This window comes from Vigna unguiculata, chromosome 7 (assembly GCF_037176805.1).
Source record: "Vigna unguiculata cultivar grain cowpea cultivar isolate G323 ecotype 2 chromosome 7, ASM3717680v1, whole genome shotgun sequence".
Classification (NCBI taxonomy): domain Eukaryota; kingdom Viridiplantae; phylum Streptophyta; class Magnoliopsida; order Fabales; family Fabaceae; genus Vigna; species Vigna unguiculata.
Window position 1 is genome coordinate 37,630,893 of NC_140798.1, and position 12,122 is coordinate 37,643,014.

General features: G+C 32.8%; 2 protein-coding genes across 2 annotated transcripts; one reads left to right on the forward strand and one right to left on the reverse strand.

The window, feature by feature from the left end:
* Positions 1 to 780: 780 nt before the first annotated feature.
* On the forward strand, positions 781 to 3,645 carry LOC114191639 (pentatricopeptide repeat-containing protein At3g23020-like). Its single transcript, XM_028080937.2, has one exon. It carries the CDS (start codon positions 919 to 921, stop codon positions 3,391 to 3,393), a length of 2,475 nt encoding a protein of 824 aa, XP_027936738.2. The 5' UTR covers positions 781 to 918; the 3' UTR covers positions 3,394 to 3,645.
* A 644-nt stretch (positions 3,646 to 4,289) lies between these two features.
* Positions 4,290 to 8,946, reverse strand: LOC114191640 (chaperonin CPN60-2, mitochondrial). Its single transcript, XM_028080938.2, has 18 exons — positions 8,716 to 8,946; positions 8,404 to 8,428; positions 8,131 to 8,262; positions 7,695 to 7,854; positions 7,415 to 7,590; positions 7,194 to 7,289; positions 6,835 to 6,939; positions 6,609 to 6,695; positions 6,444 to 6,533; positions 6,265 to 6,345; positions 6,116 to 6,184; positions 5,791 to 5,868; positions 5,577 to 5,672; positions 5,386 to 5,485; positions 5,207 to 5,310; positions 4,948 to 5,053; positions 4,755 to 4,833; positions 4,290 to 4,660 (listed from the first exon to the last, which is right to left on the reverse strand). The coding sequence occupies exons 1-18, from the start codon at positions 8,751 to 8,753 to the stop codon at positions 4,555 to 4,557; spliced, it is 1,728 nt and encodes a 575-aa protein (XP_027936739.2). The 5' UTR covers positions 8,754 to 8,946; the 3' UTR covers positions 4,290 to 4,554.
* Positions 8,947 to 12,122: the final 3,176 nt, after the last annotated feature.

A 12,122-nucleotide genomic window follows, 5' to 3' on the forward strand; every position in this document is an offset into this window, starting at 1 on the left:
TTTAGTCATATTTTGTGACGCCGTTTAAATCAGTAACAGAACACGGTACAAGTGACATTGTTTGTATTACATTGTACTGGGGTATATTAGGTGTACTGTGGATTATTAACGTTAACTCTTCAATTTGGGGGAAAAATTCTACAGTTAAGTCCCGCTGCAATTAGGGATTAACGAGTACAGACGATTTCTTCATCTCCGAGCTTCTTCATCTCTGATTTGCAAGGAAGCAACAATTGGACCGTGATATGGGATTGCAAGAAGAAGAAGATTGCAACAACACAAATTGGGAATGAAGGAAGAAGATTACAGCAATTGACCAACTGCCCAACAATTCATTTTCAAAACCCTAACTCATTTATTTATCCCCAAATATCTAATTACTACACGCAATTCATTTTCAAAACCCTAACTCATATTTATCCCAAAATATCTAATTACTATACATGTACAGTACACGTAATATACCCCAATACAATATAATACAAACAGTGTCACTTGTACAATGCTATGTTACTTATTTAAACGAGGCGTCACAGAAAAAGACTAAATTAAACACGAATCGCGAAAATGGGTATCATTTTAAACATTTGGTAAAAATAAGATCATCCGCAACAAACATTATGAAAATAACGAGGATCATTTTAAACATTCGGTAAAAATAAGATCATCCACAACAAATAATATAAAACTGAGAACTGAAAAAGGTATTTAAAAAAAAAATTGGAACAATAAGAAATATCAAATGGTTCCAACACAGTTTAAATCAATGCGTTGTACCATACTTGGTCCACAACCACAACTCAGAGAAGACTCTCTGAAACTGAAAAACCAAAAACGGGAATAACGAAACTTGGATATCTCATGTTGTGTGTGTTGCGCTAAACTAACACTGAAGTGTTCTTCTTTCTGTTCGGAGCAATGTTGCTGAAGCTGCAGCTATTGTACACCCACATGCCTCTCCTCTCAAACGCAAACGCGGTCCTTCTGTCTGAGAAGCCCGAGCAAGTTACCCCCACAAGCAGAAAACAGAGACTCCCTCTTCATAACGGAATCGGCACGGTGAAGCCAGAGACCAACTTAAAGAAATGCGGTCCAGTGCAGAATTCGGAAGAGTGTATTCCCAGAAAGAGCAAACTGGAGAAGTCGCACACCAAGTGTTCGACGAAACGCCTCTCTTACGGGGGATGCATTCCCGCGATTTTAGAAGCCTTGGATACGGTTCTCGACGTGGATGAGGCTCTTGGGCCGTGGGAAGACAGGCTTAATAACAAGGAGAGGAGCATTATTTTGAAGGAGCAGTTGAGGTGGGATAGGGCTTTGGAGATTTTTGAGTGGTGTAAGCAGAAAGGTCACGAATTGAACGTGATTCATTACAACATCATGCTGAGGAGCCTAGGGAGGGCACGCCAGTGGAGACGCGTGGAGAGTTTGTGGAATGAGATGAATGCCAGAGGAATTGCTGCCACCAGTTCCACTTATGGAACTTTGATCGATGTTTATAGCAAAGGAGGCCGCAGAGAAGAGGCGTTTTTTTGGCTTGACATGATGTTGGAAAATCGGGTGGAGCCTGATGAGGTCACTATGGTGATTGTTGTTCAGTTATATAAGAAAGCAGGAGAGTTTCAGAAAGCCGAGGAGTTTTTCAAAAGGTGGTCTTCGGGTAAACCTTTGAGGAGCAAAAGCAAACCTTTGAGAATCAATAATGAAGTGGTGGATACTCGGGAATTGGATGAAAGGGTGGCGTGTGCTAATGTTTCATTCAGCTCGCATACTTATAATACTTTGATTGATACTTATGGAAAGGCTGGTCAAATTAAAGAGGCATCCGAGACTTTCATGGAGATGCTTAAACGAGGTGTGGCACCAACTACAGTGACGTTCAATACGATTATTCACATTTGTGGAAACCATGGACAATTAGAGGAAGTGAGTTTGCTAGTCCAGAAAATGGAAGAGCTGCGATGCTCGCCTAACACAAGAACGTATAATATTCTTATCTCTCTGTATGCTAAGCATAATGATATAGGTAGGGCAACAAAGTATTTTGAAACAATGAAGGAAGCCTGCCTCGAGCCTGATCTAGTGAGTTACCGTACTCTCTTGTATGCATACTCGATAAGAAAAATGGTTTATGAAGCAGAAGAGCTTGTAAGAGAGATGGATGAGCGGGGTCTTGAAGTTGACCAATATACCCAGTCTGCATTGACTAGGATGTACATAGAAGCAGGAATGCTCCACAGGTCCTTGTTATGGTTTCTGAGGTTTCATCTAACTGGAAATATGACATCTGAGTGCTATGCTTCCAACATTGATGCATATGGGGAACGTGGACATACTTTGGAAGCTGAGAAAGTCTTCATTTTGTGCCAAGAACGGAAGAATCTCAGTGTTCTTGAGTTCAATGTGATGATTAAAGCTTATGGCGTGGGGAAATGCTATGAGAAGGCATGTCAATTGTTTGATAGTATGGAAAAACAAGGCGTAGTTGCAGACAGATGCAGCTATACTTCTCTCATACAAATTTTGGTCAGTGCTGACCAGCCACATGTTGCCAAAACTTATCTGAAAAAAATGCAGGAGGCAGGGCTAGTAAGTGATTGCATCCCATACAGTGCAGTGATTTCTAGCTTTGCAAAATTAGGCCTGCTGGAAATCGCTGAAGATTTATACAGGGAAATGATTAACCATGATGTGCAGCCTGATGTTATAGTTTATGGCGTATTGATCAATGTTTTCTCTGATGTTGGAAGGGTTAAAGAAGCCATCAGTTATGTTGATGAAATGAACAAAGCTGGGTTGCCGGGGAATACAGTAATATATAATTCTTTGATCAAATTGTATGCAAAAGTTGACAACCTGGAAAAGGCAGAAGAAGCATACAAGTTGCTTCAATTATCAGAAGAAGCTCCTACTGTATATTCTTCAAACAGTATGATTGATCTTTATGTTAAGCGGTCAATGGTTGACCAAGCAAAAGAGATATTTGAAACATTAAAGGAAAATGGAGCTGCAAGTGAATTTACGTTTGCGATGATGCTGCGTTTGTACAAGAAAATGGAGATGTATGATGAAGCCATTCAAATTGCAAAGCAGATAAGAAAATTGGGACACTTGACAGATTTAAGTTATAACAATGTGCTTAACCTCTATGCTATTGCTGGCAGACCCAAGGAAGCAATGGAGACTTTTAAGGAAATGTTAAGAGCTTCCATTCCTGTTGATAATTTTAGTTTTAGATCACTTGGAAATCTTTTGCTCAGATATGGAGTATCAAGGCAGGCTGTTGGCAAATTAGAAGTGTTAGTGAAAAAGGATGTTTCCAACGGTTTGCTGGCATGGATGTCAGCACTCTCAGGTGTTCTTGAAGTAGATGATTATTATGATCATGACTAGATCCTCTGCAGCTTTACCTTCCTTAATCAAGCATACAGATCTCAGTTGATTGCTTAAAGGACACGAGAATTGGACCAGGTTGACAAGTTGCACCCATTCTTTCACCAATTCAAATTTCCTTGCGACTCTGGATGGAGGTATGAAGATCACCTTGTACTTTTTGTCAAATACAGACCAAGAAATGCTAAAGTCCAAGACTTCGAACCAATGACAGCCAGAACGAATCCAAGAAAATCTTTAAATTTGGATGGACCGTACGTGATATATAGACTCAAGTGTAAATTGTAGAAAAAGTAGTGCATTTCATGAAACCCTCGTATAAATTCTGTGAGTAAATCCCTTTGTCAGAGTGATAGAGAAGATTCCACAACTTTCATTTTGACTATGTTCTGCCATCACTTCATGAAAATCTCGTTCTTTTTTGGAAAAATGTGTCTCTTGCAGGGTTTGAATTGTCTAAATAGAGATAGAGAGTTCTTTTAATCGTTATTGTATAAATTTCTTGTTATATCAAGTAATTCAATAATTTCTCAGTAGACTATTAATCTTGATGCACTTGATCACCTGACATCAATTTTAATTGACAATTCATTGTTTTTATATCGTAAACACCATTTCATTAAGAAAATAAGATAAAATTAAAAATAATCTATGAAATGGAAAATCACACTACTACCCCCCTTTTGTTTTAATAAATCTAAACAAAGTTAATATTAGATAAACAATCCGTTTTATAAGCATCTTTATTTAAAGCTAATCTTCCAAAAAGTTAGAAAGTTGTCTCGTTTGAGAAATGTTAACTACTAATAGGTGTGCCATCTTTCAACTGATAATTTCAATTGAAAGTTAGAAAGTTGTCTCGTTTGAGAAATGATAGAAAAAGAACGAGTTCAATCTACTGAAATTATTTCAGGGCAATCTTTCAATTGACAATTTCAGAGTGGAACAATGTTCAATCATAATTTGGAATCTGAAAAATGTTTCAGATGTTCTTTAATTCCATTGTAACCACAATCTCTCCCTACATTTTTTTTTTATCTCTACCTATGGTTACATGGATACATGATGCCTTTTGTCAACAAATAAGCGAAAAAAAGGCAAAATAATGGTGACACACCACTTCACTCCAAGTCCAGTAAAAAAACTACCAAAAATAGTTCCTTAATAATCCATGCCACCCATGCCGCCACCCATGGCAGGAACATCTTTATCATCCTTTGGAAGTTCAGATACAACAGCTTCAGTTGTCGTCATCAAAGATGACACACTGCAAAAGAATAGATAAGCATCAAGCAAAGCATGACATAAAACAAATCTAATACATCAATAACTACAAAAAGTTCTCTAACATCCTATCTTACCTGGCTGCATCAACCAAGGCGGTCCTAATCACCTTCAATGGATCAATGATTCCAGATTTAACCATATCAACATATTCACCTAATTATGAAGCAGGAAAAGAAAAATACAATAGAATCAGTAATAACAAAAGGGTCACACATCTTTAGTCAAAAATAAGTAGTCATGAAAACACAGACAAAGAATCATTATTACCTTTAGCTGCATCATACCCAAGATCAGGATTATCCTGTTCCAACAACTTGCCAACAACAACAGCACCTTCAACTCCTGCATTTGAAGCAATTGTGTGCACAGAAGTCTGCATTGTTTGTTAAAAGAGTTAGTTAAACCATGCCATATCTTACAGCTAAAAAACCCCAAAATATTACCAAATCCAGCAAGAAATGTATGATAAGATGTTAAGTGAAGATAATCTATGAAATAAAAAAGCTAGCAAAAAAAAAACACTAACCTTCAAAGCATTTTGGATGATCTGGACACCTATCTTCTGATCAAAATTGGCAGTTTGAAGCTTATCCAACTCCTTTGATGCATAAAGAAGAGCGACACCACCACCTGTGCAAAGTATAACATATCAATTTGACTGAACATAAAACACTAAGCTTACAACTGGTAGGGCCAATAATTTACCTGGTACTATTCCCTCCTCTACAGCAGCCTTGGTTGCATTTAAGGCATCTGTCACCCTATCTTTCTTCTCTCCAACTTCGGCCTCACTAGCTCCTCCAATCTGCAAAAGTTTCATTTGAAATGTCAATTTTCTCATGACAACCTTATAATATTGGCAAGTAAAAACCTAATAGCAACCAAGGTGTATATACCTTAAGCACTGCAACACCCCCAGAAAGTTTGGCTAATCTTTCTTGTAACTTTTCCTTGTCATAGTCTGAAGTGCTGTTTTCAATTGCTGATCTAATCTGTATATAAAGATGTCAAAAAACAAATAAAAAACATCAACAATCTGATCTACTACTACATAGAAACAAATTACAGCAACAATAATAAAATCAAATATAACATAAGTTTCAAACAAACCTGCTCGCATCTTTCTTCAATTGCTTTCTTATCACCAGCTCCATCAAGAATAACAGTATCATCTTTAGAAATTGTTATCTATACAACATTGAAAAACTTATTTAGTAGTCTAAATCATTTAAACTTGTACATTACGAAACTAATACAAGAGAAAAATCAATGAAATTTAGTTTTAAGCATAAACACTATCAGTAGCTCCCAAAGGAAAAATCATGATTCATCCTCAAGCAAAACATCGAAATGAACACTAAAAAAGAAAGCATACCAAAGATCTATCATGCATTCACATGGTATAAGCTTTTAACAAATTAAGCTAAAAGGTTACCTTTTTGCAAGAGCCAAACATTTCCAAATCCACTTTTTCAAGATTCAAGCCAAGCTCTTCAGTGATAAGCTAGAAGAATAGAGAAAATATATCATTCACTGTTTTGTTAGATGAAATTTAAGAAATAAATCAGCAAACAGAAAACTTACTTGACCTCCCGTAAGGACAGCAAGATCCTGGAGACCAGATTTCCGATTTTCACCAAAACCAGGAGCTTTGATTGCACATACCTAAACCAGTATGGAGCAAATATCAGATTAAATAAGCAAAACCAATAATTAATTGCACCAAGAACTGAAAGGTAAAATTTCATATAGGAAAAACAAACCTTGATTCCAGCACGAAGTTTATTTAGAATAAGAGTTGCAAGGGCATCACTTTCTACATCCTCGGCAACAATCAACAAAGGTCTTTGTCTCTGGAGATATAGAAGCGTCAGTCAATACCAATATTTTAGAAATCAATGCAACATGAAGGAAATGACATTGCTCACCTTCAAAGCTAACTCTAATACTTTAACAATGGCATTTATGCTCGAGATTTTCTTTTCATGGATTATAATGAGAGGGTCCTCTAGTTCCTGATGGCACAGCAACATCAAATGGTTACATTTAATATCCAAGAATAAATAAATAAATAAAGACTCATGACCAAGGACCAAAGTAAACTCCACAAAAGTACTATGCTGTGCGAAGTAGATTTGTAAAGCGAGAACATACACATTTCTGATTCTTCTGGTTTGTTATGAAATACGGAGAAATGTATCCCCTGTCAAGCTTCATTCCTTCAACGACTTCCAATTCGTTATATAATGTCTTGCCATCCTGACAAAGTTTATAAAAGTTAACCACTAGCATATTAAGAAATGCATTGCTATTCAAACCATGGACCCCTTTGAAAGAGGAAAGATACAGAGGAAGAACAGAAAAGACATAATAAAGAATAGACGGGTTGGAATTAAAAATCATAGGGGGAACATCTACTGAGCATTATATCAAGGACACTAAAAAACTGCCCTCTGGACCAAGAAAAGAATACCCAAAGAAATATTTCCAAAAAGATGCATATAATAACTTACTGAGATAGTGATCACACCCTCTTTGCCAACTTTCTCCATAGCTTTTGCAATTAATTCACCAATTTCCCTCTCCCCATTGGCAGATATTGTCCCAACCTATCGCCACCACAAATAAATTGTAAAGTTCTGTTAATACTCGTGATTCAAAAGCAACCTTGCTGTTTCCAATCTCCTGCCATATGCCAATAGTGGCTATAACAAAAAAAGACAGATAAACAAACCTGTGCAATTTCTTCAGAAGTGCTAATCATCCGTGCTCTGCTTTTCAGATTTGTCACCACAGCATCAACAGCCATATTTATACCTCGTCTCAGATCCATAGCATTCATTCCAGCTGCGACTGACTTACACCCTTCCGTAAATATAGCTCGAGTAAGAATTGTAGCACATGTGGTTCCTGCCAATTTGCTCCCTCATTATTAGCATTTCCTTAATAAGAAAGCAGCCAGTGCAGAAGTTTAAACCCATAAAGTATAATCCTGTATGGTTATAACAGCTTACCATCGCCAGCCACATCATTGGTAGCGTTTGCAACCTGCTTTACAAGACTGGCACCGATATTCTTGACTTTGTCCTTGAATTCAATGCTCTTAGCAACAGTTACTCCATCCTTTGTCACTTTGGGTGCACCAAAGCTCTGCTCAATCACCACATTACGCCCCTAAAAGAAGTTTAACATAAACAACAATTATCAACACCAACCAACCAACCAAAGTGACGATATTGGGATCAATATCTTTCATTCCTAGATCCAAAGACATGCTCACCCTTCAGAACACCAAATAAATATATACGATTGAATAAGAACAACACGGGATCGGCAATTGTACACTTGATATAAAGTTCTATTTATAATCATTTCCTCTTGTTCTACAACTTTTACTCAAGATATCTTTCCCCAGAAGACATAACAAGAAAACAAAGAAAATTTCGTCACCTTAGGGCCCATGGTTACTTTGACAGCATCAGCGAGCTCTTCAACCCCCTTAAGCATCAAAGCCCGGGCCTCCACGCCAAACTTAATGTCTTTGGCAGCATAATTCCTGCTCCAATTCACTCTACTTCCAATCTTTGGAATGCAAAAACCCAACACTCAGCATCATAGTAATAATAATAATAAAAAAAAAAGATATATTACAGGAAAACGGATCATTAATTTCATAACAATTTTAACAACAATAATTTGCCATGAAAAAGAATGGTGTTTTACTTGTTGAGTGCTGCTCCTAGCAATTCTGCGATCATAAGACCAAAATTTAACAGTCAACAACATTGAATACAATGAAATATTGAAACAATACACCACAAATTGGCAATCAGCATTAATGGATCTATATAAGATATACCACCCAAAACCCAAAAAAAAAAAGTTAGAATTTTGATCCATCCTTAGAAATTTCCTAAGGGACCCAGAAGACCAATGGCAGAAAATAGAAAAAAAAAAAAAAAGTAACCAAGATGGGTGAAATAGAAGAAAAAATTCAGAAAGCAGAAGAGAACAATACCATTAGAAAAAACTTACCTAGCTTTGGAAGCAAGGGAGGTTGCAAAGCGGTACATGATGTCACCGACTGAGAAAGCACACAAGAAGTTGCAGAGACTAATGCAGAATGGAAATGCTTCACGCTCTTTTTCAATGGATGGAGGGAAGGCTCTAGAAGAAGCAGTTTCTAGGGTTTAGGGTTTTATGTTCCAGATGTTCATGTACTTTGTTTTGTTTATATTTTACATTCTTTTTCTTACCTAATTAAAGGTTTTCACTTTCGCACCCCCATTTTTTCTAACATATTTAGAATAAACGAATATCTTTTTTTAATATTTAATGTTTACATTTATCAACTAAATTATTTCTTAATTATATAATGTGTTTAATTTTATATTCATTTGAACCAAGATGAACAACATAAAACGTAGGTAAAATCACAAAAAATAATGAAATATGAGGTTAAAGACAACTAAAATAAAAAATTAATTACCTAAATACAGGGTGTGTGGATATAGTTATTGTATTCATTTGTTTTGTATGTTGACTATGCTCAATTTTTGCAAAATACGACAACACGTCCATAAATTTAAAAATTTGACGACAACATTGAGCATTAGGTTTAAGTTCCACCGGAATCCTTACAATTGCAAAATATATATATATATATATATATATATATATATATATATATATATATATATATATTTAACTTTTAACATGAAAATGAAGTTTATTAATGTTTAGGATTTAATAAATAAATATAATATTATTAACTTAATTTGTTACATTTTTTATTATTAAACACATTTTGTATTTAAATTATTTATACATATTTGATAGGTCATGCAAATGTATTGATGAATTTATATATTTATTTTTAATGTAATTGAATTAAAATATTTATATTTGTTTTTTTTTAATTTTGAACTAAAATATATTAAAGTCTAAACAATAATAAATTATAATTTTACATTAAAATTTAAAATTAAAAAATATATTTAATCATCAACAAATTTGTTTAAATCGTTAGTAATACAATAATCTTACAACAAAAATAAAATTTTAAATAGTTTGGTTGGTTTGATGAAACTTTCATCCGAAGCATAAAGTCCTATTAGGTATAAGATAGATAAAGACTGTACTTAATTTATTTTAAAGAAAGTCGCACCCAAATTTGATAAGGCTCAAATTACATGTTGGTAGAAAAGAAAGGCTCAAATTAGCACGTAAATCGTTTCTTGTAAGCAATGCTTGTAGTTTTTCTCTTTCGGAATTTTCTTCAAATTTTTGGGTTAAAAGTTAATCTTGTTAATCATACTGTGACTACTAGTAATATTGATTTGAGAGAATATTTTGTTACTTATAATCGTTTAAATGCATCGGTAACATGCATGCATTCTTCCTGAAGTGCATGCAATGGTTATATTTTAGTTTTAGAGAATGTTAATCAGTAATTTAATGATATTGATTAAGATATAATTAATAAATGTAAAACTTATAGTTAAATGTGTTATTAAATGAATTCTGATTATTAACCATTATACTTAATTTAGAAAAAAAAAATATTAGTAAGTGTTATAGTAATTGATAAAATATTTGAGTTATATAAATAAAAGTTAAAATTATTAAACAATATATCAATGTTAACGTATGTAGTTAAATAATAAAATTACATTAAAAATATAGTTATTATAACTGGGTTTAAACCAATACCTACAAATAATATTCAAATTAAATTTATAATTTTATACAATAATTTTTATAATGAAAATACTAATGCAATATCATATTAAGTAATATAAAAATTATTAAATAATTTTATTAAGTAGTTAAAAATAAAATAGAAAAAAACACTTTTTGATGACATTAAATTTTATTATTTAATTATTTTTTAATATTTTTTAAAATAATTATTATAATTTTTTTATAAAATTCAATATATATTAATTATTATTAACTAATGACCTTATAACAGGAACTGCCCATCGGCTTTACCCTTCTTTTATGAGATGAGAATGGAGGTTGTTGTAAAACATTATTGAATTTTGTTTTATAGTTTACTCAAAAGATACAAATGTTATCTAGGTAAATTGGGATATACATTTCATCCTAAATGAAAATCATCAAACTTGAAGGTCCTTAATTGTGTCACTTTATATTTGTAGTTTTATTTTATTTTTATCATTCTTATATATATATTTTTTATTTTTCCAACAATTTGATTTTTTTTTGTTTTGGAGTTTTTTTTTTAATTGTGTAATTCAAAAATGAATTTTTGAATTGTAAATATGAAATATGATATTATATTTTAGATTGTATAATATGAAAGTTTAAATTGATTTCTTGAATTATGTTTTATATTATGTAATCTATAATATAATTTTTATTTTCAAATGGTAATTTGAAATGTAAAATTTTATTTTAGATTGTAATATTTTAAAGTGAATTTTGTGTTATATATCTTTTTGGTTCTTAATTCACTTATATTAACGCATAATTCATCCTACCGTTCTCTTCTTTCTAATTCTTTCTAACCATTAGGCCACTTGGAATCGATGAAACTTATTTGTTCTGGAAAAATAAAAAGCTAGAGAGATAGTAATTTATTATTTAATTATCAATTATAAATTATAGTAATAGAGTTTACTATTTATTATTTAAATTATACAAAAATAGTTATTATCAAACTTATATGTAATTACTATTAATTTTAGTATTTTTTATAAATTTCATTTAAGGACATGAAATTTAATAATAACTAAAGATATTTTTTTAAAAAAATTGTAGGTATATTTGATGGTTATGTATTTATTTTCTAATGTTAAAGCATCTATTTATTTATTATGCGTATTTGAGATTATTTTAAGTAGAATAACACAAATAGCTGTTTTTTTTATATATATATGCATAATAAATTTAAGTTATTGGAATTTAAATATGACTGGAAGTTGGACATAAGTAAAACACATAAGTCACCATCTAACATTTTCTAGAACTTTTATATTTATTTGCAAGTTTCATTGAACTTATGAATTGCTTCAAATACTGTAATATAAAATTAATATTGATGATGGTTATTTCAAACTTTATCACATTTCTATAATCTTCACATTTAAATGAAGTTTCGCTGAACTTTCCACAGTGAACAAAACAGGACACATTTTGAATTCTAAGTTTGCCATTTATATTCAATCACCTTTCTCATGTAAGACACCTTCGTCAAATTAACTTGGATCACACGACACAAGTTATTCAACACCAACTTGATTTCTTCAAATGTTTTTTAAGTTGATTCCTCACAGAAGCACAAAGATCAATGTGGGTGCTTTTTTTTTTTTTCTGTGTGGAAGATGTAGTCATGCATGCATTTGTATAATTTGGAACCGGATCTTCTTGAGACTCGGGGTAACCAAACTCTTTTAACCTTGTGTATATATAATGAA